We start from the raw sequence: 19,575 nt of genomic DNA on the forward strand, positions 1-19,575 counted from the left end.
TAACCACCTTGATTCCCACATAGAATTAGCAGTTCCACAGCATGCTATAGTTGTGTATTACACAACTATTTTTTATGATTAATTTGATCATGTACTGACATGTATACCGACAGATACAAAGATATTCTGTATAACTGAATTATTAAAATACCTGAAATAAAACAAAGCTGTTGATATTAGAATAATATGTAGGAAAACAGGAAATAAATCCAAAAAAAGTAGAAGAAATAGATCATCATCCCAGGAAAAAAAAGAAAGTATTAGATATAAAACAGAATGACTGCCGTTAAAATATTTATTTCAATATCTAAAAAAAATTCTTCAAGTTACAATTAAAGATAGAAGAAGAATGTGGAGCCCAATTTATCCAAAGTACTAATGAAGTCTGGTGGTAGTGTCTATCACAAGAGGTCTGAACTCTGGATAAGGACTGCTGCTGCTTTTTCTTCACTGTTTGTAATGTGGCTCTCTCCTACAAAAACCCTGTTAGAATTTCACCAGATTGCTAGGTCGGCCAACAATTCAAATGTCTTGCATAATCAGCTACCCTTATTTGATAACACCAAAATAAAGACCGACCTCAAGTCCAGAAAAATGATCAGCTGAAATCACTTCCAAGCCAAAAAAAAAAAATTCCATCACTTAACGCAAAAAGAAAAGGAGTACTAGTGGCACCTTAGAGACTAACCAATAAATTGGTTAGTCTCTAAGGTGCCACTAGTACTCCTTTTCTTTTTGCGAATACAGACTAACACGGCTGCTACTCTGAAACCCATCACTTAACAAAATTCTTTACTTTTCAAATCTTATATGTGAATCTGAAATTCAAAACCTATTTGGTTTCAGCATTAAAAACCTTTAACTAAAAGATAAACCAAAGCAAACTCCCCCCCCCCAATATTTGATAAACCCATTTTCTCTCTAGCTATATGCAGTTAAAGCATTTTCTGCTGTTTCAATAACGTTACATTAGATTGTAAGTTTGGCAACTTTTTAACAAAAATTCAGACAGCTTTCACTGTTTGCAATCAGAACCACAACCTTAGTGCAATATTATATTTATTTCTTACAGGAATTTTGGTTGCCATACAAGAGTATTAAGGATCGGGGAAAGTGCAAGTTACAGGAGCTTGATTTTTAATCAATTCGAAATAAGAGGAATTAAAGCACAAAAATTACAGCAACATAGATAACGTGAACACAAATTGTTACACAAACTATATTGAGAAACATTAATATCTAGAAAAGAAAAGAAAAAATGTAATGGAAAAATTATCAATATTTGTGGCTTACACACAATCATTGCCAGATCAACTGGGTAATGCTTGTTTAAGAACTCAGAAAATCACTATTTTTATTAACTTAAGTACCACAAATAATTAGCTTTTGTGATATGTAAATTTTGTAAATCAACAGTCACATCTAGTCATTTTATAATATATGAATTAAACTTAAAATGTTCCCAGACACTCAGGGAAAGGAGCCTGCAGTTATACACAATTTACATCTTGTGTGATTTTGGTATTGTATACACAAATATTACAGAAACTAGGCATGTAAATGCAATTTATTTAAATTACAGTATATAAACAAAAGTTGATCCTAAAACCTGGAATATCATAACATGTTTCATAGATCTCTAACATTTTCTTCTCCACTATCATAGTAGCGTGAAATAATAGGGCCATTCCCCCACCCCCATATTTCCAAAACTGATGAAAATACTAGGAGTTATATCTGTTACTATTGCTTTCTGTAGCAAAGTCATCAAACAGAGCTAGAGACCAATTCATCTTGGCAGAGGTGTATTTTATTGGTAAAAGTAGATCCTTTCAGGCCCTGTTACCCTTTAGATCATAAGACACAATGTAAAAATAAACTATTTCATTAGCTCTTTAGTGTTTTTAATCTCTGTTCTACTAATTATACTGTACCTATTCTTTAAGTGCCTGAAAAGATACATAAGCAAGAAACAACACTTGTTTAAGAAAGGGATTACCATCAACTGTAATTTACTTGTGTATGTCAGCACTCATTAAACCTAAATTCAACAATAAGATTGTGATTAAAAAGCAGCTTAAAAGTCATCTTCTACATTTTCTTTTACTACCGTATTATCTAATGTATTTTCTGGCACATATTATAGAGGTAATACCAACTGTAGTCAAAGAAACAAAAAGGAGCATGGCATTAGTGGTTTATTTACTGAATTCTGTAATATCACCAAATGGAAGACAATGATGGCTGAATTACCATTTTTACACTTTTTATAGTATTTGATGGCCTTAAGGTGCCATTATTGAATATCAGAATGAAAATGTCATTCTTTGCAACAATAGCCATGTAACTATGGAAAAACTCAGTACTCTTGAAAGTAAAATGCCTCAATATTTGATTTTTATTACAAGGTTACTTGGAACTTTCAAATACAAATATAGACCTGCAAAGGGTGTAATAACAGATGTTAAGTCAAAAGATTTGTTCCATAAAGGGGGCAGGAGGTTGAATAGTTGCTTTGCTAATGCATTGTTAATTGTGTAATTACTTTTGAAGAAGTATTCATCCTCCTTTGAAGAAGTTCTAGGAAAAATAGAAAATATAACACAGCTCTGCTGGTTCAGATGCATCCAAATGAGGTTGATTTAAAAAGGTCAAGACTTATTATTCCACAGAAATAGTATTAAACCACAAAAGTGTTTTTTTTTGTATTTTATTTTGTATTTTTTTTTTTTTTTTTAGTTTTTAACATTCTAGCACTGAAGTGGCACAAAGGCTGCCCAGTAGACCAGCCACTTATTTTCTTAAAATATTGTGCTTATAAACTATCTGTACAACTATTTAAACTTGCAGTAAAGAAAGGTATTTAAATTGCTAAACTTTATGTACTTGTTCTAGGGCTGTTGCAGACCTAATTAGACACTTGATTGTGAGAAGAAAAAAAAATTATAATTAGAGATCGGCTGGACCATACCAAGGGAAAAAAAAAATCAGGAACCTTCCAAAAGATGGGAGAACCTGATGGTATGGTAGGTTGAGAGTCTGGCTGTCCATACATGATGTGCCTACCTTGAACAGGTTGAATGTTCAGAAAGCAAGACCCACAAAACTCCTACAGAAATTAATAGAGGTGTTAATTATAAAAGGGGTCAGATAGAGAAAATTGTTAACTTTAAAAAAAAAAAAAAAAAATCAAATCTGCCAAAATGGTGTATCCCCAGGACGCACAGAGAGTGCAGAACCAGTCAACGATCAACCCCAAAGTGGGGCCAATTGTCTGTAATACTGATGAGGGCTTGATGGATCACTCTCTGGACCCTGCCACTAATAATTTCTGATTACAGTAAAGAAGTCACTAGAGAGTGATGGGAAGCTTTCTGCTCCTTTAGGCATTGACTATGCTTCCTCTGCCAACAGCCCAACCCAGACTAACCAGGAAACGGAAATGGGGAACCAAGTCCATAAATCTGGACCTCTCTGTTTTCCTGGCCCTTTGGAACACTTGCATTCTAGGACACCACATGTCCCCTCCCTTGTTAACATTTACCCTTTAAATATTTTTTTAAACTGTAGATGATCACCTGCTGAAACATTTTTATTTCTACAAACAGGCCTTATCCTGCTCCCAGTTAAGTCAGTGGTAATGCTCCCACAAACTTCCATGGAAGCAATATCCTGTCTTCTATCCCAGTTTTTCAGAGTTGTTGAGCACTTGCAACTCAATGAATTAAGCAGGATCTGTGGGGGCTCAGCATGTTTGAAAAATCTGACTATAAAAGTCTAAAGATGCACATGGACACAGTATAGCTAACACTCGTCACAACCACATTTTAATCTGCTCAGATAGTCAATGTTAGGCCTCATTAGCAGTTTATCTGGCTGCCAAATGGGGGTGTCTGGTTCAAACTAGCCTCATTTCTTTGTATCTCAGAGAATGCTCTTCCAGTCTATACATAGTTTCCACATTCTACTTATCACGTCAGTACACCATGTTTAAAACCTGTTCTGCTACCTTGGAATTGTGCTAAATATAAACGCAGAAATAAAGAAATACCTAAGTAAAGCAGAACAGTTACCTTTGAACAAGAGTCTCCAACAGCACTATCAGCTTCACTGCCAACAAACCAAAGATCTACACTGGATCAAAATGACATTGTGAAAGAGGGGGTGAAGTAATGCATCTGCTATTTATTGATTAAAAACAGGTAAAAAAAAAAAAGTCAAGCATGTGAGGATCTATTTAAAAAAGCCAAAAAGGGAAAAAAGTTGAGATTCCATGACAAGAGTGTCAAGAACAGATTACCCTGGATGGTAGGGGAGAGGTGTATATAAAGTAAGGTGTTTTCTGCTCAAAAATGAAATGCTTGTGGTTTTAAACCAAAAGAAAAAACGTACACGTTCTGGGTCCAGCTGAAGGGCATCATAAATGGATAGGTAATATTTCAAAGTTAACAATTATCTTTTGTCTCTATCTCCACCCCACACCTCCCCACCCCCACCTTTGAAATAAAATAGCCCCATTAATTTCATTTACTTGGGTTTAAGCTTGGGCACTAAACATACAGTCTGCATTACTGAGTACCAGCAGCTAAATTAAACCTTTTCTTCTTTTGCTGGCACTCACAGACAGCCAAGACATTTTGCGTATTTCAGTACCAGCCCATCTCTATTTATAACAGAAGTCTGAGAGGCAAGAGTAGCCATTTTTATCTGTCCAGTAGCTGTTTCAAAGCTCTTTCTATATTCATTCTGTGCCCAACTCTAGTCACTCCAAGGTCTATCAAGTCTTCCTTCTGAAGGTTTGGTAAATGGGTGCCATCTATTTCATTGTCCATGAAGGTCTCTTTATGTTCACCTAAGTTTAGACTTTCCAACCAATCTGCCACATCTGGTTTAGTCCACAGGTGGACAGGCTTAGTTGTAAAAGGCTTATTTGAGATTGGCTGTTGCAATATTGAGGGAGAAGGAGACCTGCTGCGACCTGTGTTCAAGCCAAATAAGTCCCCAGAAGGAGGCTGGCTGGGTAGGCTAAATACATCAGAAAGAGTTGGAGAAGGAGATGAAGCTGAAGCAGCAGGTGTCAGAGGAGCAGGCATGATGTCTTTGTTAATCTCTGTTGGTGAAACCACAGGGCTTGGAGCATGTCTCACTCCTGATGTCCTACTGTCATAGTCTGGGGACCTGCTCTGCAATGTGATGGGCTGGCTGGGTCCAGGCCGGACTGTAAAAGTGATGGTTGTACTTCGTGTACCTGAGACAGTACTCATTACTTCTGTGCTCCTGAAATTAAAAACAGAAAACATCCAGAAACGTCAGCAACTGAAGGAAGGATTTTTCTTACCAACAAGAGAAAAAAGTGGCTTTGGAGTAACAAAAATGAAGTTGTTTTTTTTTTTTGGGGGGACAGATCTCACACATGAACGTACTTTTTGTAACAAGGTCAGGTTAAGGCACAAGCACCAAGAAGTTTCCACAGTTCTTTCCCACAAAACAAACCCAACTCTCTATGATCAATGGTAAGCCATATCATCATTATAAATTAAAATCTTGCCTATGAGACGTTTAAAAAAATCCAGAGAACATGTTAAATTTACATTTTCTGCCCTCTCCACGATCTCTATAAAGTAATACAAAATTAAATGAGAAACTTAATGTTACAAACACAAGGACTCTTCGGGTATGAGTTCTAGATATGTAACTAGGGCATGAAGTTTAGCTCTGAATATGAACACCCCTCAAATACTAGGAGTGGTTGGTTTTGGTTTGGTCCCCTCTCTGATTAAGTCAGGATTTAAATCTCACACAGTGAAATAGGGTAGCTTAAAAAATGCAGAGCTTAAACATGAATTTGAAACTTACTTGAAGCATGTTATTTACTTTAGCTTTGAACTTAAAAATATCAAATGACGAGTTAATTTTAGTGCCTATTTTGATTCCTATTCACTTATATAAAAAGTTTCCTGAATCTCTTCAAATGATCCCTGCAGAGACCACCTCTTGGAGAGAAAGTTTAGTTTAGTCTTTAAGTGTCCACTAAAGCCTTTGCTGACATTGCCTAGTGAAGGTGCCAATAATTTATATGGATATGGGTACAGGGGATTGGCATCACCAATCTTTTGGTGGAGATTATGACTTTTGTTTATGTTTATGAAAACTACTGACCTGGGCAGCATTTGAACTACCTACCGGTAAAAAGCTCTTTATCCCTTTACAAATATCTTGGGCCATCCAGTCATTGTTTTTTGGAAAATTTGCTTCCAATATTTTTTGACAACAAACAGGCAACCCATCATAAGTGTGACGAGAGTACCAATCAACCAACAGCAAACCCAATTTATGTTTTAATAGTCAGTTCTTCTTTCCTCCCACAATGTTGCCACTTTCGGTTTCCCTAATCAGATTTTTTTTCCCCATGGCAAATGACTATCTGTTCCTCATGATGAAAAACTTTCCAGTTATAATTAGATGATCAAGGTGGACATCTCAGGCCTTAAAAATCTATGAATCTATTTTCCTTTGTGTTAAAATGACAAATAAAATAGTTTTTCAGTTTTAATTTATTTGGCACAGCTCCAGTTACTGTGGGTCAAATTTTGTAAGATGCTAGGTGCCTTCAACTCCCTTTGACTAGAAGGAGAATTGAGGGTGCTCAGAGTTTTGACAGCTCAGTCACTTGAACAGCAAGTGTCTAATAAAAATATGGCCTGCCTATTTTTTTGTGAACAATGCGGGGATGTCTATTTGTGCCCTGGAAAATGTTTTAAATGACGTGTGAAGTGATGCAGTTCCAAATTTATACAATCTGGCTACCATGAAAATGGTTAAATTTAATCTGACTGTTTCATCAACTGGTATTCTACAGGCATATTAATTTTGAGCCAATAGTTCATAAAGATGTTCAAATACAAAACACCTGTACTAGCAGTATACACTATTTCAATTATATTCACTGTGATGACATCTAAAGGTCAGATAAATCAGATTTATCTGAAAAACTCAGAGTAACACAACATATCAATTCTTAGCAGGGCCTGATCCTGCAAAGCCTTATTTTTTGAGTAATTTGTATGCACACAAGCAGTACTAATTTCACACACACCATTTCACAGGTTCAAAGGGAACAGGCAAAATCTTTTAAGGCTTGCAGGGTCAGTCCTTTAGTTACTCCAAAAGTATAGTAGGAGCCATAGTTTCAGAATTTAGCTATTATTGCACAGTATTGTAATTTGACCAAGAAAGGTAAAAATCTGCAAGGTTTTCAGTACCTTCTTGTGAGTTTCTTGTATCCTAATGGCTCTCAGCACCTTGCAGCATTGAGCCCAAACAAACAGCACTAGCAGATTGTAAGACATATATAATAGGAAAGAAATCAGTGAACCAAGAGAAGTAAATAACTTTACTAATTTTAACTTAGAACTAAGTGGCCACACTCAAATTCCTCAATAAGGCTAGACATCATTTGAAGACCATGGTAGTTTTGCTATGAAAAAGAAGGATTGCACTCTATGGCCATGATTTACATAAACGGCCTAATCCACTAGCATGTGAAAACCTCTCCATATGCCTCCACCTACTGTGTGTCTTTGATTTAAATTTCCTATACTATTATAAAAAAAAACCCAACACAGTTTGACTATTAATCCACGTGCATCACAGTGGTGTCAAGGGTCCCCATTGTGCTAGGCACTGATATTTTCCTGTTGCATAGCAGTGATATAACTGACAACATTGGGTTCCATCTCCCATTTCAAAACGTACAGTCACTGCACATAAATTACTGCTGTAATGGACTCCAAGTATATGTTTGTTCAGAAAATCATTACTGTATCTTTTACATGGAAACTGCATTATGCAGTATGTTCTTATCATAAATATTTATACTATTTCTATGGCACTGTCTGATAGATGGGACAAATCTGTTTTTGTTGATTAATGAAAGACATTAGCAGCTCTATCTCAAACAAACATACTGTAATGATAACATTTACACTTTTATAGCACCTTCATTCCAAGAAACCCAGAACACCCCACTAACATTAATGAATTTAACTTTACAATTGCAAGCCTCCTCTGAGGTAGCTGTTAACATCATTGGATGGATGGGACAATAGACACAGAAGTTCTGTGACTCAACCAAGGTCACATAAGAAGTCTGTGGCACAGCCAGAAATAGAACTCTCCTCCTTTCCTCATTCCTAGTCCTGTGCCTTAAATCACACAACCCTCCTTTGGCTGTCCTTACATGCCATGCCAATCATTGCATTAAAACATGTGCTATACAGAAATCTATATAGCTTCTTCAGCATACTCTGTCATAACATGAGACCATCGTACTTTTGTGTAAGAAAAAAATTGAGTAACTCCCATTCTGCCGATGTTTTGTTATTCCTTTTCTATGGCAACTATTTTATTCTAGACTCTTTGAATTCATTTTCTTTCCTTTCATTTCTGTTTTTTAAAAAGTTATATATGAAAGACTACATATCGGTTCTCTACTGTTGTGTGGCTCATCGTTAAGACAGGAAGGTCAGCAAAACGGTAGCAAATGGATTCATATATTCTAGTTGGTGAATATAAAGGTGTGAGTGTTTGATCATATTATAGTAGTGATATGAATGTTCTCCTGCCTAAAACCAAATTTCTTTATAAATTACAGACTGAACTCTTGCCCTCCCTTACTTGCATACTTGAAAAGGTAAAGAACATGATTATTTTAAATAAATCTATCCCTGTTAAGAATCAGCAAATGACAATATTTTGGTGTAGACATTCACTTGTGCGTGATTGCACTGGTTGCAATGCATATTACACTGTCTCATATTACATCATAATATATAAAGTACTGTGTCACAATGGTGTATTTCCCAAGTGATAAAACAGTCCATGTGGCTTGCAAACAAGAAATCTTACTAGCTAATTCTGAATCATATTTGCATGATTTAAAATTAAAAATATAAGGGTGTATTTAACAGAGATTCAGTGGCCGACAGCATGCTGTAGTGTATTCTATGGCTCCCTTGCGGGAAGGGGGAGAGGGGGAAAACAAAACCCTGCATTATGCTCTCATCAGAGCTATTTTTATATAGTGACTTGCCTAAAGGCCTGCTGTCTATGACAAAGCTTTTCCACCTTCTTTTAGAAAAAAAAATCTTAGCGAAAGAAAGAGCCAATAATATATAAATAGCAATACAGTACGAAATAAGGTTATTCAAGCCCTAACTTGTGGCAACAAAAATTTTCTTTAACCACAAATGTTTGTATTTTACTTAAGTTCAGCACAATAGACAAACTGAAAAGCTATTTGCCAGAATCTGTTTGCTAGAGCGATCAGAAGAGGCCCTTGGGTCCCATTGTGAGGTGGTTTATGGGAGGAAGGAAGTGAGGCAGGATCACGAATCCTGGTCCTGGGGCTGGTGAAGATAAGGGACAGTGTGCGGGTTGGTAGGGCACAGACTATTTTGCTGAGTAGTTAGTTCAGTGTTAGCTAGGAAGGATTGGGAAATGATCTGTGAAGGGAAGTCTCTGTTCAGGGGATATGGTTTCAGTGGGAGCAAAATCAGATGCAACTTCATTTTGTCAAAGTCTGAACAAAACTGATCTGTGGCCAAATAACTCATTTATCACTGGGGTTTATTCAGTTGGTTCAATAATGAAGCAGACTCATGTGAAAATGGTAAAGCAAAGCAAGAGGATACTATGAGGCTATGTGGCTGCGTGTGAAAAAGCTTGTTGAATCATCATCTGGGATCAATGTAGTGAGTGGGTTTTGCTGTTGAACTGTCCTACGCTGTCCCAGGTGAATGATTGCTTTGGAGAAACTCTGTATGATCTGACAAATTTTGTGAATTAAAATATTGCAGAAACATTGGTAGTTAACTCATTTTGCAAACATAAAGAAGTCACCCACTAGCGAAGAGTGAAAAAAAGAGAGCTTTATCCAATAGAATAATAGTATGTAAACAACACATAAAACCCTCACAAACACACCAGCAAAGCTCTGAGCACACCACATATTTGAAAATCAGGCCACTTATTTAGGCACCTAAATATGGATTTAGGAACCAATTTAAGAATTTAGGAACCAATTTGCTGAAATCTTTCTCCATGAAAAAGGTGGCTTTAATCTCAGTTTGAAATCAGATCCAGTTCTGTAAATTAGTGGTATTAGAATGGCTACCATTTCTGGATTAGGATAAACTAATCCCAACTGCAGTTAGGAACAAAGTTAACACTAAAAATGTGATACCAATGAGTGAAAATTAAAGAAAAGAGAAGGAACAACATAGAATACTCTATGCTTTTTGTCATCACTTACTTCACAGCACTTCAGCATGACACTCTTCTGTTAACAGCAGTCATGGGAGCAAATAAAAATGACAAAATGGAATGACTAAAACATGCAAAATAACATACAAAAGCAAGAGATCCTGTGAAACTGGCTGACAGACAATTAATGAGATGAACTGAAACTAATGGACACAATAGTAACCGAAAAAAAATCACTGGTGGTTTGTATGTTTAGAATAGTCACAAGAAGATGATGGTGTTGAGTTAAAGCTGCAGTCACCTTATAACCAAATGCACTGATATTTACTATGCATAACTCGCTACTGAATTTAACTCTGCCTTACCTGGCTGCCATATAATTATGTCACTTCTCTAGGTAAATATTATAAAAAATTGAGACAGGTAAGAAAACATTTATAACAACAAGTTCATTTACAAAAAATCATACCAACACACTACTGTTTTTTTCTCCCTTTAGGGCTCAGTCCTGCAAGCTGCCTAAGCACTTTTGACTCCCATTGTTTTCAATGCAAGTTGAAGGCACTTAGCACCACCACACAGAATGAGGCCCACTGCTAACATAATAAACATCAAAACATTTAATGAAACAGAACCATATAAGAATTACATCCTGAATAAATAACCATTTCTGTCTAAAGCACTGTGATTTGGTAACAGTGGTGATAGTAAACTACAATAACTATCATTACTATTTATTCCTTATTAGCATGTTGAATCAGACTGGTGCAATTAAGGAAACTCATGGTGAATGATGCCCTTTTCACCTTGGGCTGTTCTGCTGCTTTTTTCTTCCGCTTTGGAGCCACTTGGTTTATTTGGTGTTAATCACACTGACATTATTCACTGGATCCTCCAGGTTGGATCATTATGTTGCTAAGCAACTACTTGGTTCACAGAGTACACAGTAATCTGTTAAAGTGGTTAAAAACCCCTGATTTATTCTCCTATTTTGCTTTATCAGATCCATATAGAAGCCTGTAGGTTTTAAAATGAATTTATAGAACTGCTAACATTAGCTCCCAACATTATGGGAAAAATATAACTCCTTCGCTGCTACAATGAAGATTTATTTTCCAAATAACTGCTAAGTTTTTTTTTAATAGATGAACCTAAATCAAAATCCCTGAGGCTGAATATATCCAGCTATTATTAAAACCTCTTTTTTTATATTGGGCTCAAATAGAATCCCCATGAATGACAAAGCCTAACCTTTTTGGGGAGAGCAGGGTGGAGAGGGGGAGGATGAAAAGGGAGGCAGTGAGAATCAGATATCCAGACTTGGGGTGTAAGAACTTAGGTAATGTAGGAAGATATATTAGACAGACTCTATATAACATTTTGCAATTAGGATTGGTCTCCAAAACTGCCTGAACTAGATGGTTGGCAGGAACTAGGGGTGGGGCTACAGGCCAGATTCAAACACAGATCAAATCCCCTCTCTAGTTAGTTATCATTTCTTCTTTTTGCAGTGTAATTTAAGCAAATGCATCCTTTGGATTTCTCATCTCTTTCTTCCTGCCTTTGCGCACAAATTAGGTAATTCAGTTGAGACACAAGTAGACTTTCTAGCTAAATGATTCTCAATATTAACATACGTTCAGTGTCCCAGGGCCATCACAACAACACACAAGAATTATTAGCATGGCAAGGTATGAAGAAAGAAAGGTCTTGGTTCCTTCTACTTGCTTAATAATTGAGGGTGAAATTCTGCTCATTACTGTACAATAAAATCTCTGTAGTCCTCATTTACCAGAAAACACACAGAGGTCATATTTCATTATTCTCTTTGACTAACGCTCACAAATTATCTATAATTTAATGCATCTATGATACCTTAAAATTTTGATCAGGACCATGAAATGATATAATCACCATGACTGAGCTACAGTTATGACAGCTACAAAGCATCATATAATTGGAAGTAAGCCTTACAGTTAAAGCATCTGTTGCTCGCTGTGCAGAAATCATTTTAGTAACGTTTAGGAATGCTACATAGGCTGTAATTTTGTACATTTCACATGAACAATGTATGTTCTAATTTCATCAGGCATCTGGTGCCGAGTGTTGTGAGCATAACCCAAGCTAACCTGTGAACAATGCTTGTATGTGTACCACTGCTTCTCTTTGGATAGGCCTACTAAAATGTCTATCAGTTTCCTTTGGCAGAGCTAACTGAGCTGTTCCTTTAATTCAATACGATTTCTGCATTTCTGAGGTAAGTTTCTTAGTTCTCTTTCTAATACTACTTTGCAGAGAGAAAGGCAGCAACCCCTATATTTAGCTTGCCCAATGCTTTTGTATATTAAAAAGAATTCTAATGCCTTGAGGGCTTTAAAATTTGGCAGGAGGATAGTCCAAAGTATGTTGGAACTTAGCAAATAGTTCTGTTTATCATGCACAAATAGAAAAAACAATCTTGAACTTATTCAGTCGTAGTTGGGATAGGACTAAAAGCAGTCACTGAAGTCAGCATGTTTGACCGAATACACAGGGTGAAACAGATCTGCTGAGTAAGGCAGTGATGCTTTTAAACAGGCAGTTTCTGGAGAAGAACTACAAATTTAAAGTGGAAAGTTCTAGACATTAACATGCATGCTAGGGCCAGTTTCAAGTTAATGCCAGGATGGAGAGCTAGGCACTCTGTCCACTCCCATGAGTTTGCCATTAGCATCTCACGCCCTCTCCTCTTCCTCCTCTCCACCCCATCCAGGAATTTGTCATCCATTCTTGCCCCTAGACAGAGCACAGAGGAAGTTAAGCAGAAAAAAGACCTAAAGAGTCCAATCCTACTGCAGTCATTGGCAAGGCTCTCAGACCTCATTGGGAGCAGATCAGGCCTGAAATGCAGAGTCCTGTGCATATTAAGCAGCAGAAAGCTTTCCTGATATTTCACTTTCAGCTCAATCTTATTACTTCAGTTATATACTCTCCTACCTCCCCCTTGTAAACACACTAAAGAATTCCTTTCACCATTGATTTTTACATCCTTTAAATAGTTGTAGACCATCTCTTGCCCCCATTTCCTCAATCTCTGCTTAGCCAATAAATAATTATTTAGCTCTTTTAAGTCTTTTCTCATACATCAATCATCCAGCTCCTCAACTCCCTTTTTTCTGCTTATCTTTAAATATCTCATGTGTGTCTACACCTTTCTGATACTGAATTAAACAAACAAAACCTTTTCCCTCCCCAAATATTCAAGAGGCATTCTACTAGAATTATAGAAAGAGTGAAATCCTTGTTTGGTGAGGTGATGCATCTTTATATGCAGACCAACACTTTATAGGCCTCCTTTTTTTTTTTTTAAACTGTTATGTCACATTGTCAACACATGTCTGATTTGCTGTCTGCTATACAACCTAGGTCTTCCAGCATTACTCCTTCCCTGCATTCTCTGTCCCTAATATATGTTTGGGATTATTTTTCCACAGAATAATTAGCTTGCTGTCAATTTCTCCCCCCAGTAAATGCAGCGCTTAATTTTGACTCATTAAAGAGTTCAGTGAAATTAAGAGTTCTGATTATTTCAGAATAGGAAGGAATGGAAAAGCATGTGCTAGTTATTTGCCACACAATATTTGGAAATAAACAGGAATGTTCAGTTCCACTGTAACCTGGAAAAGAACTCCTAAATATGACAGAATTAAATAAGATTAGGCATATAAAGCCAGGTATACTAGCTGTTTAATGTGACTTTAGACACAGAAAAGCAAGAACTGCACACATTTAAAAAACAACCCTGCAGTCATGAAGGTAACAGAAAGAGACTATACAGTCTGGTCTTGTCATCTATGATTCGGCAACGTTCTGTTTTACGGGATTACCTAAGGCATCCTCAGTTCAGTTTCTGCTCCACCTTTGGCAAAAGACCATCTGCCTTAAGCAACCAAGATATGTTGGTCAATTTGTACAAATTTCATTGAAATGGTCTTTTTTGTATTAAGGCCTCTCAAGTGCATTAGACAACCCACCTTATGTTCTCTGTTTATGTCAAGCACAACTGAAAGGCATTCCACTCCCCTGGAATTTTTTACCCATATCTTCAGTCTAGGAATGCTGTATGATCCTTCATACCTTCCTTTATGGCCACCAGTTCAACAGCTTATATCCAGTGGGAAAGAACAAACTTTAACTACTATCCTCTAAGGCTTGAGATAATACTGAGAGATCATTTGGTATTAAAAAAGGCCACTCTTTCTATAATGCCAAACATCTCCCTGATGTACCCAAAGAGTGGGAGCCATGTTGTGTTTCTTCTTTTGGGGCTACTGCCTACTCAGCACAGTAATTCTTGGGGGGAATGATTTGGATAGTAACTTTAATATATAGTGGCATTACATTTTTGCACATATGCTCCAAACAAAAATAGATTTCCACATGGCAGATCATATCAAGCAATTAACAACACTGCAGACAAAGATGGGCTTGCAGGTCAGCAGCCACTCCTAAACTCTGCATAATGCCAAACCTCTTCATACCACAAAGAGGATACCATATTTTCTTAAAATATACAGGTCAAGCCCTATTATTCAAATCTCTTGTAGGACAGTGGTAACATTCAGAAAACTGGAGTTAAAGATAAACAATTTTTTTAACCCAAATCTAGGATTTAGAGGAATATATCCACTTTTCAGATGTGTGGCCTACCTATAGTTACTTTAGCAAAATATAAACACTTTTCCATTTACCTGCAGGCCTCTGCACATGCCTGTCATCAAGGATTATTGTACCCCTGTTCTTCCAGCTCATTTTTAATGACAATTTTTGTGTTCAGTGTAATACAATATACATTTAAAAGTGCAAGGATATAAGATATCCTGTGGGATCTCTTCGTAGGACTTTTGTAGTTATTCTTTGGAAACCAATTCCATAAAAAATGCATGAGCTAGGCTGCAAAAGGAGTGCTGATCTAGAAACTTTTCTAGCTCCCTGAAATTTTCTTTCACAGATTGTTCAGTAAACAAATACGTGCAATTGAAATATAAATAAAAAAACCTGAAAACAGTAAATATACCAGGTGATTTACAAGGATATTGCATACAGGGGTTATTTAAATCAACAATTTAGTGGTAACAATGTGATTTCAATAAAAAGCTTCATGAAATTGCTTTGTGGATCATGTCTTGTCATACTATAAGGATTAAATTTAATGTTGCTGATTAACTGAGTTATCTAACTAAATCAAATAATGTTATGTTGAGTGCGTGAAAAAAGACTTAAGTGAAAACTGATATTTTATCAACCTCAATCAGTTATGGAATGGAATAAAAATTTCAATATAATTATAATTGTTGAGTAAAACTGCAAGAACTCTGTTGTATAAATATTATTGTAAAAGAAAAACCACACCAGTTCTTAAACATAAACCTAAATAATTCACATCAAAATAATGGATACTCTGTCTCTCAAAGGGATAGCAATTGAGAGAACTCATGTAGGAATGTAGATAAGGTAGTCTTGGTGCTTGTTTACACAGTGGGGCAATGCAAACACTACTGGGTGTGATTTTTAAACAGTGTTAATGTGTTGCACATTAATTCAACTATGTAGACCCTTCTGGTGCGGACTAAAAATTCCCTACTGCACCTTAACATAGTACTGTTTTGAGCAGCACTACATTAAAGGACATTAGGGAACTTTTAGTATGCATCTGCAGAATCTATGAACCAATTAACGTGCAACACATTAGTGCATATTGCTGCTCCATGTACACAAGCCCTTCAAGTTAGTGTCCACAAAAACAGAACTTAAAATGGAAACAACTAATTATAAACTTCCCGCTGGTTTCTGCTTCTTGCTTTTGCTGTTTACTGAACCTTCCTCGAAAGGAACTTCCACAGAAACCTAAAATTTGTGTGTTAAAGGCGTGATATTCTAGCAAAGGGAATTACAATAGAGCTAACTGTAACTGGTAGCTAGGGATAGCCTTATTGGCCAATGTGGTGGGTTTTTTTTTTAGAAGCCTCAGAAAGTGGGCTCATTTTTCCAATGAAAATATACATTACTTTCATAAGTACTCATTATTTTATACTGGAAATTAGCAGAATAAGAAGGGTGAAAATTGTCAATTATATAGTGTATTTATATCTTAGGGTGATCTTTTAATGTTAACAAAATTCCTATGGTGGAGCCTGCTTATGTAAATTCTCAAAAGCATACCCTTGTTTAAGAAACTGAGTAATTACATCTTGAAAGAAGTATAGATCTTGTTTTAATTCTTTTAGTTTCATTTACCTTGTACTGAGACTTGCAGTTTTTGTTCCAGAAGGCGACTCCAACCCTTCCCCTGGCTTTGAGGATTTCTCTCTGTTCATTTGTTGTAGTATTGAGTTCAATTCACTAATAACATTAGCCTTTGGGCCTGAGAGAATTGGGCTTTTTACCTCAGTTACATCACCCCATAGCTTGGAGGTCCTTTGCTGTAAAACTTTAGCTGTACTGGGCTGTGCACTGATAGGAGGTGGGGGTGGAGCAGGTGGAGGGATAACAAAGCTATCTACAGTTTCTTCAATTAGAGCATCTTTGTAAAGTGCATTGCTTTTGTTGATTATGGGCTTCATTTTTGGCTTAGGAGGTACTGGGGGTTTGTCCACCAGAAACGTTTGCCCATCTGCATAGACTGTACAGGTATCCAAGTTCTCACCACCTTCAGAGGATAAGGTAGAGATGCTGGACACTGTTGAGATAGTGCTGGTTGTCTCTAAGTGATGGTCACTACTAGATCGACTGTCTACCTCCTCAATCCCAGAGTCAGTGACATGATCAAAACTTTCAGGGGGTGGCAGAAATGAGGCAGGCAAACAGTTTGAAAGACCCACTTGTTTTTTACTGTCTAAAGAATTCGTGGATTGGTTGGGGTTAAATGAAGCAGATGTAGGTGTTCCATTTTTTCTTTGCTTAAGTAAGTCCGTTAGAGCAGAACCTGGAGCTAAACGGTCATCGGGGATATCAAAACTGTTAGCAAATTCTAAGGGAGGAGGTAATGGCTCAGTAAAAATAAATTCTTCATCAATATCAATAGATGCTAAAGGGGGTGGAGGGATGCGAAATGGCAAAATGACAGGGTCATCAACAGAGCTAGCTGCTACAATAGTTTTGCAGGGAGATGCAGGTGGCTCAGGTGTAGCAGATACATTCAACCCACTTTCTGCTTCTTCACTATCTTCTGGCATCTCCGATGGAGAATTGTCTGGATTCATTTCCATTTCAACTCTCTTCTCATCATCTTCAAGGGTGTCATCAGACTTTGCTGCATCCACAGTATGAACCATTAGTAAACCAGCTGACTTCTGCTGTGACGTATCCATAATATTTATCAGCATGTTTTTCTTTTCTTCAGGCTTCTTCTCTTTCCCCATATCTGTTTCATATTTGTTTTCAGTCTCCTGCCTTCTCAGTGGGCCACGTGTATTTTGCCTGGTAACAGCAGCAGTCACAGGAAATGTTGTTTCAATATTAGATCTCAGCTTTGTATCAATATAAAGTGGTTTATTAAGGTCTGCTTTACCAGTTTCTCCTTTGCCTGGAGTTTGTTGCGTTTGTTCTTTCATGGCTCTATCTCTTGCAGAGAGCGCGAGTGCTAGAGGTGAGTTTGGATCTAATAGCTTTCCTGTGAGTGGATGAACATAATTATCCGAACTGGACACATTAACGGTCTGAGTTGCAACCATATCGTTTTCAGTACCTTTTTTTATGGATGAAGAGTTTAATGTCCTTTCATCACTTTCATTGCTAGGTTCACTGCTATTAAAAAGATTTTCAGATTCTCTAGGTGCAGGAACCGGAGAAGGTGACATAACTTGCCTAAAACTATCTTCATTACTAAACATGTCCTCATCAGTAAATTTAGATTGCCTCATACGTGGTATTGGGGGCAACAGGCCAACATCCTCATCTCCCAAATCTGTAGAAAGGAAAGCTGGAGAATTACGCCTAGCTTCTAATCTCTTTTCCCTGTCCCTCACTGCTCCAGCAATGGCCGCTGCAAATGGACTACTGACGTTTAAATTATCATCAGGTCTGAGCTGTCCAGGCTGCTCTGAAGACTGAGGGTCAATCTCCATACTGCTTCCTTGGCTACTTTTCCCACTACTGCTGGTAGATGGTTCTTTCACAATAATTGTTGGAATTGGAATAGAACAGGTCTTTTCTGGACTATCCTCAACATTAGACTGTTTCACTAGCATTCCCTTCCGCCTTGCTGGTTTGGCTGGCACGTAAACTGCTTTGCTTGCTATTTTCCCAACTTCAGAATATGGGTTTTCTGGCATCTGACCCCTCTTGTTTCTGAAGTTTGCCTGCAACGCAGCATTCCTACTATACAAGTCCTCAGAATCTAGAGAATAACGGTCCAGTTCTCTTCTGTAATACATCCCTTTGTCCCTCATTATTGTTCCCATATGTTCAGATCTACCTGAAGAAACCTTTGAACCTGAATTCTGATTAAATGCAGGTTTAATTGTTCCATAGCTTCTTGATGTTGGAGATTTGGGAGAGTTATAAAGGGAGGGAGAAGGAGGTGGTGGTGAAGGGGGTAGAGACTGTGGTGGAGGGGGGATATCTTCAGAAGTGTCTGGCATGGATAGACTTCTGGTAAATTTCAACATAGGAGGAGCCAAAAATTGACGTTCTTCCTCTGTTATTCCTAAGAAAATGAATAAAGGGAAAACTTTAAAAATCTGCAGTATAATTAAATACAGTGTTATATTATTTCCACTAAAGATATGACCCTAAGGGAATGTCTACACAGCCCGCAGGAGCGAGCCTCCCAGCCCAGGTCAACAGATTTGGGCTAGCAGGGCTCATGCTACTGCACTAAAAATAGCTGTGTAGACAGCATTTTGAAATTGTGGCTTGGGGTGGAGCGCAGGCTCTGAAGCCCACCCTTCCCCCCTCTGTAAGCTTCAGAGTTAGAGCAACAACTTCAAAGCACTGTTTATACAGCTATTTTTAGAGTACTAGGGTGAGCCCTGCTAGCCCAAGTTTGTTGACCTGAGTAGGTAGGCTTGCTTCTGTGGGCTGTCTAGACATACCCAAAGATGCTACAGCAATTTTGCATGGCATGGAGCAGATCTGAAATAATACAACATGGCTGGCTTGTTGATTCCTGCTCATTAAAAGTTCTCTAATTGTTGAATTTCCATAAAGCCATATGGTAGTATTAAAGAGGAGTGAAACAGCAACAAAACTGAACCGTTTCAGAGTAGCAGCCGTGTTAGTCTGTATCCGCAAAAAGAAAAGGAGTACTTTTGACACCTTAGAGTCTCTAAG

The 19,575-nt window shown here is 37.3% G+C and overlaps 1 protein-coding gene across 2 annotated transcripts in view; it reads right to left on the minus strand.

Moving 5' to 3' along the window:
- Nucleotides 1-1,041: 1,041 nt before the first annotated feature.
- The window catches only part of SHANK2 (SH3 and multiple ankyrin repeat domains 2), a 612,060-nt gene continuing 593,526 nt past the window's right edge, over nucleotides 1,042-19,575 (minus strand). For both annotated transcript variants that reach the window (XM_037899997.2, XM_043548746.1), the window contains 2 exons: nucleotides 16,540-18,949; nucleotides 1,042-5,277 (listed from right to left, as the gene is read on the minus strand). In XM_037899997.2, coding sequence (XP_037755925.1) covers nucleotides 4,704-5,277; nucleotides 16,540-18,949 — 2,984 coding nt within the window. In that variant the 3' untranslated portion in view covers nucleotides 1,042-4,703. The remainder of the gene's footprint in view (nucleotides 5,278-16,539; nucleotides 18,950-19,575) is intronic.

This window comes from Chelonia mydas, chromosome 6 (assembly GCF_015237465.2).
Source record: "Chelonia mydas isolate rCheMyd1 chromosome 6, rCheMyd1.pri.v2, whole genome shotgun sequence".
In the NCBI taxonomy this organism is placed as follows: Eukaryota; Metazoa; Chordata; order Testudines; family Cheloniidae; genus Chelonia; species Chelonia mydas.